Source organism: Lonchura striata, chromosome 5 (genome assembly GCF_050655825.1).
Source record: "Lonchura striata isolate lonStrDom1 chromosome 5, ASM5065582v1, whole genome shotgun sequence".
NCBI classification, from domain to species: domain Eukaryota; kingdom Metazoa; phylum Chordata; class Aves; order Passeriformes; family Estrildidae; genus Lonchura; species Lonchura striata.
Window position 1 is genome coordinate 49,417,823 of NC_140707.1, and position 19,833 is coordinate 49,437,655.

The window sequence follows — 19,833 nt, forward strand, 5'->3', positions numbered from 1 at the left end:
GAGGCAATTATTTGAAATTACACATGTTCAATAGCAGGCTGTATCTGGATTTTAACATTTTACAGAGGCAGATCAGATGAAGAGAAAAAGTTAATCAATGTTCAGTCACAAAAGCAATGTTGTGAGCCTATCCAATCAGAAATATGACTTTAATCAGTGAGATGGGTTTACTTTCAAGACAAGTCTGTTAACAACAGCTTCATATAGGGACAAAATGACTGATATAATTGCATATCAAAGCCACAGCTCAGTCACCACTTGAGAAATATTTTTAAAAGTTGGAAAATGTTATTACCACAAAGATCTGTCCTCAGTTTAATTATTTCAGCAATAATTTTAGAGGTACCGAGGCCTGCATAATTAAAATTAGATTAAATTGAGAAATAGTCCTTTTTATGTTCACATTTTCCTTTTACAAAATGAAAAGTTGAAAAATTTACACATGAGATATATGAAGTATTTACTCGGGGAACATAAATTTTGACAATGTGATAATCAGTTTGTAAATCTTTTGGAGAAGTACATATGTACTAGGAAGGTATGTCCTTGTAATTCTAAAATAAATTTTTAAAATGCTAGATTGGGCTCTTTTGATATGTGAGTTCAGGGTGGCTTAATGGTCCTCATCAAATCTGAAATACAACAACATGGTTTTATGGACCCATATGAACCAAAACAGATATCTGAACATTTTTTAAAATAAGAATGTTTTACCCTTCCTCTTTATAGACTGTTGCCATAGTTTTAAAACAGGTTCTGTACTTGATCTCTCCAGGAACTGGCTGTGGTCCTTGAATCCTACTTTTTGCAACATCAAAAGGAATGTTAATAATTGAGGCTATTGTTCCTGAGACTAGCCCAATTCCAAATTTCCTCAAAAACTCCAAATTTGGATCCTACAAAAAAAAAAAAAAAAAAAGGAAACAAAGAATAAAAAGGGAAATGGAAAGACCTGTGCAGGTTAAGCACTATAAAGTAATAAGCATTTAATCAGAAAAATCACACAACACACTCGTGTTATTTTAGCGGAACACATTAGGATTTCCTATGCTGGAACTTGTTTTCTTGACAATCCTATTGGCTATGTTTTTACACATGGTCTAAATTGCTGAAGTACACATTTCCTCACACAGGATTTATAAACACAGTTCATAAAGAAAGACTGGTATGGCATATGGGGATGATTTGTATAATTGGGCTTCACAATGTACTTAGTATTACTGTATCAAAACAGGAGAAATCCAAGCACACTATTAGCTAATTGGCCAGAATATTTTACAAATGACAGCAACTTCCACCATGAAGCCTACTAAAACACTCATTTGTGTGTTGGACCCCCAAATGCTAAATTAAATAAAGACTAATCTCAGTCTGCTGCCATTCCCCTCCAGGTTTTTTACATTTATTTTCACATGTAGCTGATCCACTGTACTGAGAAGTGCTAGCTTCCTGTTATTAACAATCCAACTCGGCACAACGGCAAGAGAGCCTCCACGTTCTGCGCATTATAAACGGTGGTAATTCACTCAGCTAATTGGCTGAAGAATTTACAACAGATTGTTTCTGAACCCTACTATATGCACACGGTTAAAGTTAGAAGTAGATTAGAAATGCATCTAAAAACTTCTTTGCTCACTCACAGTTCACAGTTCAACTGGGTTTTATTTGATCTTTTAGAAAGACCTCCTACTTTGGCATTTCAATGACATCAAAGAACCCAGGGTTTATCTGGGACTCAAAGTCCCTTGAAGCAGGTTTAATCCTATTTCTCTAAGTAGTGGAAGTCACAGGCAAGTGTGTTTCAGAACATTTCCTACTCATATAATTTAGTTTTGCTATTGGTTTTTAACAGGACACTTTTTTGCTACATCAGATTTTTTATATGCAGCTTACTTTTGTCATGAAGGTGCTTTAGTTATAGAAAATCATCATTAAAATAACAAAGGATCTTGTCATGTTATAACATCAGCATAATGTTAAAATAAGACAGTTTTTTTTTTCTAAACCTGTATGTTCTTAAATGAAAAAGAAACCAAGAAAGAAGTTTTTGTTTCTAGATTAGCAACAAGAAAAATAAATTAAAACTTCTATAATATACATTGGATGAAGCCCATACAGGTGTTAAGAAAGAAATGTCAGAATCAACAGAGCTCTTTATTACTTGCAGAAAATCTCATGCCTTGATTTCATAAAACATGAAACATACTGATTAATAACTTAAAAAAATAGAATAGCTCGTCATCCAAGAATTATAGCTCTTTTTTAAGCAAAGATCTTAGAAAAAAAAACCCAAAACCATTGATTCTGTACATATGGTGATTTAAATGCAAATAGAATAAAGCCAATGTTTCTAGTATCTAGAGAAGAAGACCCCTTTTGCCCATTCACAAAACTAGACTAACCAAATGTACAGTTGTCAACGCCAGTTTTCTATAACTTGATTTTTTTATCATAAACCTCATGGGAAAGATTTTTCTATGAAAGCCATCAATGTAATATCTGGATAATGTCATTAGTATAAAAATTCAATATAAATTTAGGTGTCAAAAATTAAAAGTAATCTTTTTCTAAAAGCTGAGCTTAGCGACTCTGAGGTTATTCCACTACTCCTTCTGATTCTGTCTTCTTCTAAATCACCTTGGCTTACTAGTTCTTCCAGTCCATTGCACCACATCCACTTTCCACTCTCTCTTCCTACATAAAACTTCTATGTTGGCATGGATCTAAAAGCTACTAAAATAAAATTATTGTCTGCTATTTTACTCACCAAGCTGAACAGACCATCTGGGTTTCCCATCTCTTCTTTGCCTGTGGATGTTCAGAGCCCCTTTCAAGACAATGCACTGCTCAGTGCCCTGGTCTGATGCAGCAGCCCTTGTAACAGGAGGCACCACTGCAGGCTGGGGCTGGCAGTGCCCAACTTGACATGAGTCCTGCAGTTGGCCACATTTCAAAGAGGGCTTTTAACTGGTGTGAGGAAATTTCATACTGCTGAGAAATGTGGCAGCCACTTGGAAGTGGTAGTTAGCAAAGATTTAAATGAAACTAATGTTTAAAAGCAAATCTAATCATGATAAAAATTGCAAAGTGAAGGCTGCTGGACACCTATCAAATGCATTATAAAAGTAGATGCCATTTGAAAAATAATTTCATTGATGGGGTAGAGGCATAGGTACTAATTCTCTATGGATGGTACATTAATGGCCACTGAAAGAAATCTGGCTTATTCAATTTTCAGTAAACAAAGCACAAGGTTGGCTGTAAATGATCTGTTTAGCAGAATAGACAAAGTATGAAAAATTATTCATTATGGATATTTACAACCCACACATGTCATTGATACCATTTGACCACTTAACCTACAATATTTATTGTTTTTGGCAAAATAGGCAGCAAACATCCCTAACTGGGATGCAAATGTAATGCATGATTTAGCTGACAGCTAAAAGGCTCATTCAAAGATTTTAATACATTTTCCACTTATGTTACAGATGATGGACAGCAAATACATAGTCAATAGTCAAAATTATTTCCCAAGTGTAGTATTCTAATTTTTATAATTTATAATTTTTATATATTATAATTTTAATGTAATTGTCAATATTACAAGACTGGCTTTAAGACTTTTTTTCTGGCAAAATATACAAAGTTAACAAACTAGATTTTGTAATGAAATCAAGTATGTGAGAAATCTAGACAAATTAAGAACTGTTTAATATTTTTCAGACTAACTACAAACCAACTTCTACCAAATTCCTTCTATAGGTTTGACAACTGTAAGACTCTAGTACCTGCCCACTGACAGGAGAGATTTGTTACAAGTCATAAATTATTGTCAAATACTTCCATTTAGCAGTCACTGAAGTGAAATTCAATGCACATAAGTACCTGAGACATAATGTTGGCTAGCACCAGCCAGATGAGGCCTGATCTATGTCTTAAATTCAGAGTGAATTTTGCATTGATGTTAATGGGAGTTTGATCAGAATTATTGGCTATATCTCTCTGTACAGACTGTCTATGCCACTGATGCTGGCTGGCCTAGAGAGTCCTCTTAGCTTTATTAGCACTACAGAATGCTATCACCATTCAAAACTGGCTGCATGAAGCCAGCCCATTAGCAAGGGCTCCTTGCCTTCGCTGGTTCCTAAGCCACACCCGGGAACTGTGCTGGCTGGCCAGGGCCAAAGCTGTGCCAGGGAATGTTTAACAGCACAGGCGGCTGAGTTTCAGCGTTGCCACTCCATTTACTAGCACAGATTAGCCACTGTGCAAGCCACCATGTAAGGCACTGTGCACTGGTTAAGCACCAGGCAAACCTCACCAATTATTTGCAGTTAATCCCACACTGATTAAATTGCTTTTTGATTTTGCTAATATTTGAAGACAGCTGGGACACCGGCTGACACTGAAGTGTTTTCCCTTTTGTTTTCTACATATATTTAAACCCCTGTTGTAATGTTAAAATGTTTATGCATTATACAAAATCTGTATAAAGTACTAATTTCCTTTAGATCATAAAGCTATGAATCTTTCTAATAATGTAATACTTGTTTCCTATTTTTTGAAATCTGAAAGGCTAGGAAAGCATACTTATGCCAAACACTATTACTATTCAATTCCTATGAAAGAACATTTCCCGTGATTCCCATAAAAGCTACACACTAGTCTCTGTCCTTACCTGCATATTTTCCTGAATATTCTGTATAGTGATTATAAATTTTTAATCTTTTGATCAACACAGAAGTGTTTGCTCCCATCTTAGTAACAAGCTGTGCCTGTGCCTTGAATTTTTAGAATGTGTGACTAAAGTACACTGTAAAATATGCTTAGATACACTGTAAGAAACTTGTAGAAACTTGTGGGTCAGCTGCTCCTGAACAATTCAATTTACTGTAATAATCTCCAAATAAGAAGTGGAGGTTTTCTCCATTTACACAACGTTGCCAACAAAAATACCAGGCTACTCAGAAGTGCAGAAAAAAAAGAGGTGTTACTTCATATGGGAATAGAAACCGATCCCTTTTGATGTGAATGGCACCTTCTTACATGTATATCACTACATATTACACCTGTGACTGTTTAACTGTCATCATGTAAAAATCACATTAGTGAAAACAGACTTCAGTAAGTAGCATACTGGAATCATTAATAAACCATTAGTTGTTTCTCACACAGTCATTTAGAAAGTTGCTGATATGACCACGTTTTCATTTGTAAAATTTCCTTTTGTTGTAAAGGGAATGTTTGCTTCCTTTGTTATTTAAAGTAATATAGGACTATCAAAATTCTTTAAGTGAAATTACAGCTATAATGATTTTTTAATTTAATTATAAATTATATAAAGTCCCTGTGCATGACTCTTTACATCCTGTTTTGGACTATCTCCCTCCCATAAGGATGAAACTTCCCTGTCATCCTTCAATACTAGGTTGAACTCTCTTTTGAATAAATAGGTCCAGTGCCTGCCCAGAATAACCTACATCCTTCAGCTCAGCCACCTCTGCAAGCTTAGCCCCTATGTGAATACTGACAGAAGTTCTAGAAACTGATATTTCTCTTCTAAGCCAGTTTGCCACAAAAAAATTTGCATACATACCCAACATAAGCACATTTGCTGCCTTTTTGCACTGGTACCCTGCTATAAAGGGACATTCATAAAAACAATAATTCAAATATGACTACACTCAACTTTACTTAAAAAGTGAGACGATCGAGTCCTTAATTTGCTTCCATTAAAATGCTATGGATTTCTGCAAGACAGAACTAGGTTAGTCACTGTTTATCACTAAATACCACAGCTTTGCACATATAAATAGGGTGTGAATGAAAATGTCAAACTTCTTATCTGATTGTCTATTGCATTGTATGAAGAACTTACGTTATTGACTGGAAGAATGTTTTTCACATTGAAGTAGAATCCAAAGTAAACCATGTTAAAAACTCCGTGACGGCCCAGTGTTGCAGTAAGGCCTTTGTTGAGTCCTTGGAAGCCCAGACCACCGCTTTTAATGATCTGCTGAGCTTGAACAAAGCTAGATGGTTGCTACACAAGTTAAGCAAAAGAAGGAAGAGATCATCTTTGCAAAAAGAAAACAATAAACAAAGCATCATTTCCATGCTGTTGACAAACACAGTGTTCCCAATTCTTGTAATTTTATAATAAGGATCACCGTATTTGTTATTTTCTCCTTCCTGTGACCAATAAAAACCACAACTTTAATTAAAAAAAGATTCCTCATTTTTCTGATTGCAGAATAAGATGAAAGCAGGACTTCAGTACTGTAAAAGAGTAGTACTGTAAAAGAGTAGTACTGTAACAGATTTTCATTTCATAAAAGGCAAAAAGGAAGAAACTCCCTCATATCAGACAGAATCTGCCTGACTACATGCATCTTTGATCTTTTTTTGAATATACTGTGATATTCAGGATTACCTATTCCCCTTCTGAATATTTTACATTTTTGGTAGCCTTATAGAAATATTACTTTCAAAAAGTTGTTGAATAGAGTTTGGCTTTCTCCAAAGCATAAAGCAAAAAAAAGCCATAAAGCCATAAAGCTCTGGGTAATCAAATCTATAATTAGAAAGGCAAAACATGACTTCCACTAGGAGGTTCAAACATGAAAATATAGACAAATTTTTTACTACACCAGTATGAATACCACTAATTTCAATACACTTATTTGTTTAATAGCTTTCCATTTCAAAATATCACTGTGGTAGATCAACAGCATCAGACAAATGATGCTACTATATCTGACCCAGCATATGACTGCTTTTTTAGGTGACCAACGAGCTTAATCTTTAATACAAAGTTTCATTTTGTTTTTTCATATTTTGCAACTAATATTACCCTGTTAATGCTCGGCATATATTTTACTAGAGTTTACTTTTCTATCTACTCCCAAGAATTCAAGTCAGAATCTATTCTAAAATGGAGATACTAAACATGGGTGCTAACAATAACATCCTTTTTTGTGCTCCAAAATGGACATTAGATCTTTAAGAAATAATACAGCAACCTTCAATATTAAGGTATCCCTTAGTATCCCTTGTCTTGAGTGTGGATTTACTCATGCCTCAGAGGGGAAGCCTATCACTTGCTGAACATCTGAGGTGGGATTAATAAATCCAAATATAGACACATGCAATGTCTACACCTGACTTCCCTTTTCAGTCCTTTAGTAACAAAGAGGACTCTGGCAGCACTTCCCTTTTACCAAAGGAGGTGTCATCATGTCAACTGACCAAGCCATAGAAGGTCTGCGGTTCATCATTGATGATGGAAGGACCTTAGACAGAGGAATTTATTGTACAAACATCTGTAGTTAATGCATTTACACAGCTGTTGACTCTAATTTAATATAGACCTGTTCAGTGGAATCTGGAGTCAGATTCTTCTCATCATACGGCAGAAATTGTATTTGTTTAATTAATCATAACTCTTATGTCAGGTGAGAAGATTTTCATCATCACACCAACTTCTATAGCCAGTGAGTTATCCAGTGCCACAGGGAAAGGGAAAAAAAAAAAAAGAAAAAGAAAATGAAGCAACATAGTGTTGGACTTCTTGCAGTCTACTTTAACAAAAAGCCACCACTATTTTTACCCACAGCAATCCACATTACAAAAGGGCTGATACGTGATTTATAGTGGCCTTCCTCTTTAAATCTATCAACCCTGGAAAGATGATCTGCTACCACAGAACAATTCAGCTGTCACCGCAGGGTGTGAATATTTGCTTTGGGGGTGTGCTGGAGTCTGGGTGTGAGTGTATGTGCTCATGCTCTTCCTTGTTCCTTTTAAACAAGATATATTTATTATTTCTATACAATAGTCAAAGAACTATGTGAACTGCTTTAGGTTTCATCATGTAGTATGAAAGCTCCACAATGGGATAGGTACACACTTTACTTAAACCTTTTAGAAAAACAGTGCATGGTAATGCCTTATGCTGTATAATATAACCTCTGGACATGCTTCTTCCAATGGGCTTGAGTTTACATGCTTTATTGTGGAATGTTCTTTAACATTTTCTTAAAGAGAACTTGATGTCAAAGTATTAAGTCACTGGAGTTTTTTCTAATTTACAGCAAATTTTGATGTTTTAACACTTTAGAAAGATATATTAAAAATTAACGTCTGTGATATAACAATCTTTGTGATTAAAGAACTTAATTTATCTTGGATTTTTCTCCCTAGAGCAAGTAGGTAATATTTTCAATGTAAACTAGGTTTCTAGTAGAGTCCAAATACCATTCTGTCACCATTTTATTTGTTTAATAATATACTATTATTTGAATTTTGTGAAATTTTGCATTTAAATTAAATTAGAGAATATTCACCTGAACAAAAAAAACTCAGAATTATTTTGGACAGCTACAGTTTGATTATTGTATTATTCTGAAGGTGATCAAGGGATTCTGTAACTAAAGGAAATAATTGGCTAAAATTTACAAACTAAACCACCCCAGACTTTGTTATAAATTTTGCAGTAGAGAAAAAATTAAAACATATGAAGTGAAAGGATACATTGGTCTTTTGCAACTTTACAAGGAATAGTTTGTTCAAAATATAATGGTGGTTTGTTTATACTTAAAAGCAGAGGGTTTTTAAAGCTAGGATGATTACATCTTCACAACTGTGAAGCAGAAAGATCAAGAATATCTGCTTAGTTCACTACTGCTGGAGCAGTGATAGTTCATAATTTTTATCACATCATCTTCTTGAGAGACAGATCCTCTCGCATATTGCTTTTTCCTACTTTCAGTCTCTCTCCTTCCAGGATCCTAAACATTTTACTCCTGCTCTGCAGTATTTGTCTGTTTAGTGGCTTTGCTGCCCAAGTTTAAAAATTGTCTAGACTGGGGACTTGCAGCAAATAAATATATCTTTCATATGCATTAAGAACCAAACAGGAGTTTACCAAACATTTTAAAATTTATTCTAGAAGAAAATGCTTTTCTGGGTTACTTATGGAGTAGGAACCAGTTACTTTATGATATTTGGAAATCAGTAGCTGTATTTTTCCAGAGTGTACCTGAGGAACTTGGCCCCAACAGATTATGTAAATGGTCAGGCCATAAATCTCTTTACTGTACACCCCCCAAAACTGTTCAATTTATGCAGACGAGCTCTACAAGGCATGCAAGTACTAACTCAGTCAAAACATTATAGTAGAATATGCAAAAATCATGTCCCACCAGGGATTCAGCCAACCTTTTCATGTGAACGCTTATATGACTTGGCACTTCTACCATGGTACAGCTGATTTCTCAAAAGATTTCTCAAAAGATGATATGACAATTTTTATGTTTATTAAATGAGAAAAGGAAAAAAGAACTTCATTACTGCCTTCCTTCCCTTTATCCTGGAACATGTTCTGCATTAAAATTAATAGAAGCTAGTGTATTCCTGAGAACACTTGATTTTCATGAATCACTGTTTTCCAGTTTAATATTTTTGCCCTTTCAGCAGTACCCAGAGTCATGGACAATGTTTTGTACAATGACTTCTTTGGATGAAACAATATTTGAATAACAAAAGTCTGAAGTTAAGCAAGAATTTAAATTATCAATGTACTTGTTATATAACAATTTTCCAGTTTGTGCTAATAAAAGTGAAGTCTTGTAAGTAATTTCATCCAAGAAACATTGCATAAAATACAGCAGCTGGACTCTGTCTAGGGCACAGGGCCATGGTGTTTTATGCTAACCTTCAGTGCTCACTTGAAATCTGGAGCCTGCTGGGGTAATTGTGCTGTGTCCAAGGGGCTCAGATTTGTACTCCTGGGTTACAATTCCTCACAGTGCTGGGTTGCTGGCTGATTGGGAGAGATGAGGGTGCATTTCAGGCACAGAATATTTACAGGGGAGATGCTGATGCCTCTGACAGTACTGCATGCATCTCTGCATACTTGAAGACATTGTCTATTGGGTCTCTTCCATTTCTGTTGAGCTTGTGGGGAAATCATTTGCATCCACCAATATATTATAGACATTCTGCTCTAAATATGAGCCCCAAAGTGCATTTTGTCCAAAAAAATGGAAAAAGGAGAAGGAAGCAGTTTTCCTACCTCTGTGAAGGAGTTCTGATTGGTCTGTAAGGTAACTTTCACTACTTCAAATGGGTTAACCACAACTGCCTCTGTCAACCCAGATCCCAAGCCAGCAACTGCAAATGCCTAGGAAAGTTTAAATGAAAATTGAGTATTAAGGAGTAATACTTTCTCTACATCAGATGGTGAAACCAAGGGACACAATGCAAACTGCAAAATTACAGTAATGCAGCAGTATTCTATTGCTAAACAACTTGAGCCCTTGATAGATGCTGACAGTTCATGAAGACAATACGACAATAGCCATAAACCATATTCCAAAACAATCAAACCAAAATATCATAGCATTCCATGTCCATGTATTCTCTTTTCAGCTGGAAGGGAAAATACAGTACCAAATGATTATGCAAACATGGAAAAAGTGGCAAAAGAATGTCCTCATGTTATCTTTGGGTAAACTCTGAATAATAACACAAATGTAAGTGCAGTTATGAAGCACTAGAAAAAAAAATCTCTAAACTGAGCATTAAGCACATAACACTAACATATTACCTTAAAATACATGTAAACAACTAAAATAGTTCAGTACTTAAGCAAATGGCACAAGTAGAAGTTCACCTAGTAGTTAAAAATCCTAGAAACATTTATACGGGCATGAGTGGCACATGGGGAAATGTTCATTGCAAGGATGAATTAATTCCATTTACTCAGAAGCTAGTGGCATTTCACTTATAGATATGGAGATATTCACTGCTTTGCTTTCCATCATGGCACAGCATTTTAAAATACCTTCATTTTTTTAAAAGAAAAAATAGTATTAAAATATTTAGATTAATTGAGAAAGTTCAGAGGGGTTAAATTTAATGATCACTTTACACATTTGCTGCCTTCACTTAACATCCCCAAACTCTCTAGGTACTGAAAAAAGTCCCAGGACCAAAATACATTATAATGAATCCATTTGCTAAAATTCAAAGAAACCAATAGTAAGGGAAAAAAACAAGAGTGAGAAAAAACTTACTTAACGCAGAGGGATTTGAGCAAGGACTCCTGAGAGCTCAAGAAAGAGAGGAAGGAAAAGTTAGAAGGGCAGGGACAAGAACCAGTCTTGCTGTCTTTGGAGTGTGTTATTAAAAATTTGATATTTCCAGTAAGATGGGAACATTTCATCATCAACAAGACTGAAGCCAGTAGGAAGATGGTGCTGTATGTATGCATCTGTCTTTTAATAATAAATTGATATGAGGTCTGTTGAGGTACCTAGAAACATTCTGCCTGGCTTAGATCAGGATCCCCCTCAGTCTTTTTTCCCTTCACTACTTTAGGTCCAAAAATGCTTCTATAGTAACAGTAGTGCACCAAAAATGTGAGGGGTTTCTGATTGTTCTAAGCTTTGCTGTATCTGTTCTATGAATCACAGCAGCTTTTGGGCAGCTTGCAAACATGCAATAGTATGTTTACAAGTTTTCAGCCTATTTTTCTTCCTCCCAAAAAAGTGCTGGGGTACCATAGAACCTTCAGCTCTGTTCTTTCCACTTGCTAGAGAACAAGTATCAGTCTTCCTATATACACCTAAGAATGAGAACTGCTGAAAAATACCAGATAAAACAGGAGAGATTGCAAACAGCTATAGGGCCAGTGGAATAATTAAGAGGAAGAGGAAACTTGCTTTAACCTAGTTAATAGAATTCTATGACCATTCACTCACTGCAATTAAAGGGAGATGTAACTGGAAGCAATACTCTTTAAAAAGACTTTAAATTACCAAAACCTTTATAGCACAGCCTTAAAAAGATCAATTGTTTCTTAAAGTTGTGATGTCATCATAATGAAAAATAGATATTTACGATGATTTACATTCTTACACCACAGGAAGCAGTAGCTCTTATAAAAAGTATTTTACTCCTAATGCACAATAGCAGAATTAAGTTCTAAACATGAGAATGCAGTTACACATGCAAGCTGTATCTTTGCATGAAAATATTTCTGTGTATCTGTATGCCCTGCATTTTTTTTAAAACCAGTTATTTCTCAAGATTAATTCCTAACTCCACTAATGGACAAGAGAGTTTTGCCATTTACTTCAAAGGAAGTAGCAATTTCTTACCAATAACTTATGTTTCTTTTATAAAATTTTTAAAATAAGACTGAGATCTATGTGGATTTTTTGCTACAGTTGTATGGTGCCTTGGAGAATATCACTGTGAGGTTGAAGTGTTAAACTAGACATGATGACATGAATAAATAAATATTGATAATGTCTGACTTTTTTCATAATTTTGTAAGAATGAAGAATGACAAGATGTATACTGACTTTTCCATGGTAGCTGTTGTTATCCATGTTCATGAATGTTATGATGTTGTAGGGAATTATTTCGAGGACATTTGATATAAAACATTACTTATCAATTTTGATATATTCTTATCAATATTTTCTTATCAAAGGACAAGTTTGTTTTGAAAAACTGGATTGAGATGGACCCTTTAATTTTGGGCTTCTTCTATGGGAGGAAGCAGATGAGACAGACTGTTCAGCAGACACATACTACATCAAAACACAAAGTTCTGTATCCATACATACCAGTCCTGGTGGCAATGACGCATATCCCAGTAGCTTCTTGTATTGTTCAAAGGTAAAAAACTGTGAATAGAAGGTAGATTGAAATTGAACTGAAAGAAATTATTAGTTACTTTTACAAATTAGTAAAAAGCAGACTACAATGGAGTTTCACTTCCTCATATCCTGAGCAGCTACATGCAGTTCTGCAAAATAAACTTAGCCACTTTTATTTCACACTCTCTGTAGCAGAGTTAGATGTGCAAGAGTAAAAAGTCAGGTTTTGGAACTGATTTAATTAGTGTGTCATGCATAATAGCAGGATAAGTGCAATTCAAGTAATGCTTTATCAAAGAGTTCACTTATATAATATAGGACCTATTTTAAATACATTTTTATAAACATTTTCTCTAGCATTAACTTTCATAAACTAGTTTAAATGTAGTAGTGGATATTACATTTTTCTCAAGAAATTACCCCCATGTCCTTAATGTAATGTGATGAAATTGCTTTTGCATTTCTCAAACACTAGTCTGCTTCTCATCAGAAAGATATAATTGTGGATTTTGAAGATGGAAATTCTGCCATTTTTATAATCTTCTACTGTCAACAGGCACATTTCTTTTCCTGTTCTTTTTTACAAATGAATCTTTCATTCAATTGTCTGCTTTCAGTGGTGCTTCATATTTCTGAGCATCTGCAATCCCTTAGAGGAGGTCTTGAAGGCCTGTACTCATGGGTTTGAATCTAAAGAAAAAATTAAAATCAGATTCACCTGCACCAACATGGTGAAAGGCAAACATTTGCAAATGGCTCACTTTGCAACTGACCATATCTTGACACTCAAACCCATTAGTTTTAAGAATACCTTCTGTGAATTCTTATAAAAATCAACACATAATAAATGAACGGATTCGTTCTTCCAAGAAGAAAGTTTAGAATAACTCTGATTGCACTGAAGACAGGAGGAAGCTTCTTGTTGGCACAGGCAAACACTTTCACTGCCTAGCTCCTTGTAAGTCTAAGATGCATGGATCAAGATATACTCTAGAGAAAGAGTATGTGTGACATTTTCAAATTATTGGGAAGATGCCCTCTGAAATACAGTACACAATCGAGGCTACTATTTAAAAAACTTGGAATACATCATATTCAAAACACGGTTATCCAGACCATTAAGGAGAACTTAGAGATTATTTTAAGAATGGAGACTGAAGGAGAGTAACTGCTTTCCTTGTTTAGTTTGCAAAAGAGACATTGCAAGAGAATGAAAAACAAGGAAGATATGTAACATAAAGAAGTTAGGTGTAAAAGCAAAATATACTCATAAGCAGAATGTGGCTGGAGATCTGATGCAGCTTTCTTGCAACTAAAAGAGTCCTGAAACAGTCTTCCAATAAGAACAATAGGGGAAAAATTCTTTATGTTTGAAGGTAAGAGTTTAATAACTTTATGAAGGAGATTATAGAACAAACCCCATAGTGTCTTAAATTCATATTCTGCAAACATGTTACTGAAGCCACTGAACAAGCAATCCAGTTGCTATCACATAAGACAGATCTGAGTCCAGTGAAAATGATCTAGCATGAGGATGGCAGAAATTATGGACTAAAAAGAGTAGGTATCTGAATTCTAGGTAACACCAAAAATATTGGAGGTGTTATTCCACATAATTTTCACACATGGACCAACAGAAGGGCCCTAACCACAGCTTGCTATTTGTGAGTCCTGTAATCTGTCTAAGAAATATTCACATCTTTGCATGCAAAATAAAGAGGCCTTTACACAGCATATCAGGTATGATGGGAATGAAGAACAAAAATCTGTCACAGTTCCACCAAGACTGCATCAGTACAGGTTCATATCTTCTAGTACAAGAGCTTTCACATCCCAGTCTAGCAAAAGTAAATAGCCAGGACTTTTAACTTTCCTGTTTGTTTTCCAATGTTGACCTATAACATCTGATTAGTTCCGAGCAAGCTGGTTCAAATGCAGGTGGGATCCTTGGAAAGTTGGGGAATTCTGTGACCATTGTGTCCACACAACATCCACTGATGCACGAGACAAACCAAACTGTTTCACCACAAGAGGAAGGCAATGAGCCATGAGGCCAATGGAGATGTGGGAATCATAAGAAACATAAGGGAATAGAGTTTTTAAGACGAGAAAGATTGTGTGGCCTGTGCTGAATCTCAGCCAAAGAAGACAAGCTCTGTCCCTCACGGTTCAGTACTACAGACCTATCAGAACAAAACAGCTATTCCATAAACTACATGTACAGGAACAAAAGTAATAAGCAGCACATTTTCATTTGAACTTGTTTAGAACCTTGTCCTATGGCAAAGTCAATAAAATTTTTCAATCAAGACCTGCTTCAAATAAAAAGTCACTGGAATCATACCAAAACCATTGGAGAATTGGGTGTTAATGTGTTAATAATGCCTCTGACTTAAAGCAAGAAGGAATATGTATACATAAGCAAAATTGGGTTGTTAAATTCTGGAAACTGATGGGCTGATACTCTAGTCACTGGATGGATTTTTTTTTTTTATATCCTCAGTTGGGATTACTGTATCACTTTACAGAAAAGGTCCTAGAATTGGGACCCAGATTTTGACTGCCCTCCAAAGAGTGTAAAGATTGAACATTAATCTTGCAAGCATCTTGCAAATATGTTTAAAATTTTTGCATTGGCCTTGACAATAACAAAAAAAGATTGAAGTGTTACTTTAGCTCTATCTTTTTGAAGGTATAATAAAGGTCTAACAAGGTGGGAGGGTAATCTGCTTCATTGAACTAAATTAATTTCTTATTGTGATAAAATTTGCTTTATTCTCTCTCCAGCATCTTTCTAGACATTGTTACCCTCTTAACCTTTAATGGAATTTCTGGTATTCCTTAATGTTTTCCATAGTGTTACAGATCTGTAAAATAGTTGTAATAAAGGCAGAATTACATTACCCAGCAATTTTTTTGGTCTTTAAAATGTTACCTTAAAAATCAATAGCTTCCTAGAGTCATAAATAAAATAACTACTTAATAGTAACTATGCTTTAAATAATTTTTAAAAGAAAAAAATCAATAGCAATAAAATTTAATAGAAATGTTGCTGGGTGTACTAGAGTGGCTAGTATTCATACAATTTTTCAAGAAACAAAGATTTCATACTGTATCATATGACTTTATATATGTCCACCAAAAATGTTTTTAAAAACACAGCATAATATGTCTTTTCCTCTACAGTTGTATTAAGTTAATAGCTTTGTACAAAGAAAAAATTTCTCAGAATAAACGTATTTAAAACATGCTTTTGTGTATATAGTAACCAATATTGTCCATCTGGCAAAGATACACTTTAATTGAAGTTACACAGAAAATAGCCACAGTACTTACCAGATGTCTCAATAACTCTAAGATAAAAATATATGCTTGAAACAAGATGTCTGGGAACACATGAGCAATATAAATTTGCCCCAAAAGTTCATCTGTTAACCATTGTATTGGCATCATCATTTCTTTCCTCCAAGTTCAATCTAACAGAAAGTTATAAACTTTGACTTTTCATCTTCCAGAAATACCAGCTTTCTTTTTAGAAGGGAAATAAAAAGAGAGAAAAAAAAGAAATAGCAAGACAGACATGAGAACGTAGTTGACTAAAAACGAAGCTGTATCTTCAACACTTAACTGCAAAACTGGGGCTAAATAACTTCATTTTAATAGCTTTATTTTTACTTGCAAAAATACACACCAGATAAATACAATGTTTCAGGAACACAAGTACATTTCTTAGTACAAAATCTCCCTTTTCTATTCTCTACATACTTTTATGACATTATAACTAGAAGCTTTCAAAAAACTTCATTACAAACATAAAAAGAAGCTACTGGAACCTAGAAAATGCCTCTTTTCCTTTTGTACTTTCTCAAATCTCAGAATCATTGGCCTGAATTTCACTAGTCATTTAGGCAGTGGAGAAGGGACAGCTTGAGTCTTGTTTAGCTGAGGAAGACCATTAGAAGAATAAATGTTGGAGGGTGGGCTAAAGGAAGCAATGACTTCAAATAGCCAAATAAGGTTAGTGGAAATCTGAGATAGGCTGGATTCTCTTCAGGTCATAGCATGGGTATGTACAAATTCCACTTTGAATGCTAAAAATTGTACTGGCATATGACATCTTATATTGAATTGTTTAATTATACAGGTTCTTACAAGGGCCTTATTGTTCAGCCCTGTGCTGTCACTGAATTCTTCTAATGTAGAATACAGCTGATGTCTTAAAAAAGTTATCCTGATGTCCTTGGAACAGCAGTAAATTTAAAGGAATAGTAAAATATAATATAGTAAATAATAAAATAATTCAACTATTTAATTAAAATCCTCACATGTTTAGCATTTAAGGTTGATTCTCATGTTTGCAGAAAACTCAGCTCTCACATAAATGTCCAAGAACTTGGTAGAAAGAATCCTACAAAGAGAGGACAAGTAAGACATTAAAGGGGCCTGAGCTTTGAGAGAATTGAGTCTGTTTAGCCTGGAGACAAGAAAGCTAAGGTGATTTAATTCGATCTTCCACCATCCAAATTTTATACGGGAGTCAGATTTTCTCAGAGGCTGACAACAGAAGCATGAGAGGCAGCACACAAAGGTTGCAACAGGAGGATTTGGGCTGGGTATAAGGCAAAATTCTTCACAGAGGAGGAGCACAGAGAGGCTGCAGTCTTCATCCTTTAAGATTTCAAAATTCAACTAGACAAGGCATCTGAACATCCTGATCTAACCATGAAGTCAGGTCCGCTTTGAACAGAGATCCTTCCCAACTTAAAATCTTTTCATGATTTTATATTATACTGAATATCATGGGGTTTAAGCCAATTTAATCAATTTGAATAAAGGAAAGTGATTTGAAGTTTATGAATGACTCAAATTGGTAGGAGAAATCAAATGGGTTAGTATTTTAACTAAATATATGCTGGAATCTAAAAAGCACAGTCAGATTTCCTTTATCCTGTTTCAAATGAAATTCAATGGAGAGACAAAGGAAACATCACAATACAAAGAAAGCAAGTTATTAGGAATCTTCTAAATATTACCCATCTATTCCTCACTGCCACTTTGCCATTAAACAGGACTTTAGTTTTCCTTGTTTTATTAAATAGTTTTGAGATAAGTGACATATGTCACTTGCATCTAAAATGCCAGTGCAAACATGAAGATGACATTACCAGAACTCCTTTAGGATTCTGTTACAAGGTCACATCCTGTCACTTTATACAAATATTATTCTTCTGTAAAGGAATTGGAATGTGAATGATTAATTGCAGACTAAGGACCAGAATCATATGCAGCCTTTTTAGAAAGAAGAAAACAAAAATAAAGAAAGGAAAATCAAGACATTCTGTATAATAATTGCTTTTAGACATATTTGGTGCAACTATGGAAACTTCAAAGTTCTGAAGTAAAAGACTAAGAAATATTTGCTCATAACACAATGGCTACTTTGATAGATTTAGAACTTTAGAATGATGTGCTTAATAATTAGGTTTTAATTAAAAAGGTTGAATGGCTCAACTGAAAAAAATTATGTATTGACGTATCTTACTTAGGAATGCTACTAAAATCCTGTTCTACAAATCAAAATAAAGGATAATAAAAGAAAATCAGATCAGCATTTGGCAGAAAATACACTTCAATAGGCAAGTATCTATAACTGTAAGAGAGCTGGAGTAAAATGTTTTGCACAATAAGGAGTTGTATCCATTATAATTTTCAATCTCTTAAAAAGATAGACTACAGAGCAGAGTGCCCTTTGGTGCACAAAAAAACTCTGGGCAGCACTTCAAACCTACTAAATAAGTACTTATTAGTGGCTTCTTTAATGGCTTCTTGTGTTAATTTATTAAGCCATTAGTTGTTTTGCAAGTTGTTAGGCATTTTCAGTAAAACAAAATATGCAAACCAGAGGCAATTATGAGGCAAAAATATAACTTAAAAGATTTTATTAATTCTGTCAATATAAAATAATGACAATTGTTTTTTCAGTAACATTTGATACACAGGTCAAAATTAGCTTAACATTTATGAGACTTAGCCTACACTTCTTAATCAAGGACGGTTTTTATTGTGCTATCAACAGGAAACTTTCCTCCTAGTAAAAATCAGAGGATTAATATGCCAAATAAGTTTAAGATTCTAATCTCAGCCAGTGGGGGAGAAATAAAATGTTTTACAGCTGCCACTGTCCCCAGTTATACTTTTAAGGGAGGAAGCATGGGGTTTTTACCTTCACTGCCCTTTTGGGTGTCTCAGCCAAGACAGGAGGAAGTATTCCTTTGTAGAAGCCAAATAATCTATCGAAGAAAAAAAAGAAATTATTTTTGTATGGATAAACAATTTATCAATAACATGCTACCAACTCTATTTTTGCTTTTGAGTAAAGCAGCTAATCTTTCAGCATTTCCAGGCATACAGACAAATAATGATACTCTCTGTTTACTTGTTAAACAACTACTGTGCTACCAATTATATGCTGGTGAGACGATATAAAGAAATCAGCAATGAATATGTAAAAATTCAATCAATTTTTTCTGAAATACAAGAAATTGTATTTTAAAAGTGGGGAACATTTTTGACAATGAAAAAGAAGTATTATTCCATTGTTTTAATTTGCTTAGCACAGCAATGTTTGTATTAAAAACTGAATAGAGATTTGGAAAAACCTGTGACTTCAGCAAGCTGCATACAAAACCACTGCTTTCTCATTTTCAGATGCTAGCTCAGACATATTTTGAAGTTAAATTTTAAACATGACTCAAAATATAAGAAGCTTTTTTCTTTTAGCAACTTAGATTTAACTCAAGTTACCTATTCAGAGATCCATGACAGAACGCATGTATTTCATCTTGGAAAAAAACATTTGGGTGTTATCTTGTCACTGTATGTGTGTATATATCTCTCTATCTATCTATCTATCTATCTATCTATCTATCTATCTATCTACAACCTGCTACATGCCAGCAGACATGGCATTTGCAGGCTGCCTGAGCTCTGCTTACAAGGTCAGTGTAGATACATAATGCTGGGTCTTGGGAATGCTTTAAATGACAAGCAGTTTTAAAAATCCCCACGTTGGGTCGAAAAAGAGACAGTCCTTGTCTGCTAGGCCTGCACACTAACTTGGATAGTGCATGGTGAGAGTTCAGAAAGGCATTTAATGGAA

The 19,833-nt window shown here is 34.6% G+C and overlaps 1 protein-coding gene across 10 annotated transcripts in view; it reads right to left on the minus strand.

Moving 5' to 3' along the window:
• The window catches only part of SLC25A21 (solute carrier family 25 member 21), a 233,236-nt gene that overhangs the window by 4,450 nt on the left and 208,953 nt on the right, over positions 1-19,833 (minus strand). For 8 of the 10 annotated variants that reach the window (XM_085582136.1, XM_021542713.4, XM_085582138.1 and 5 more), the window contains 5 exons: positions 18,898-18,964; positions 12,642-12,701; positions 10,079-10,186; positions 5,882-6,046; positions 715-896 (listed from right to left, as the gene is read on the minus strand). In XM_085582136.1, coding sequence (XP_085438262.1) covers positions 715-896; positions 5,882-6,046; positions 10,079-10,186; positions 12,642-12,701; positions 18,898-18,964 — 582 coding nt within the window. The remainder of the gene's footprint in view (positions 1-714; positions 897-5,881; positions 6,047-10,078; positions 10,187-12,641; positions 12,702-18,897; positions 18,965-19,833) is intronic. The other 2 variants (XM_085582137.1, XM_085582145.1) reach the window with 2 other exon arrangements.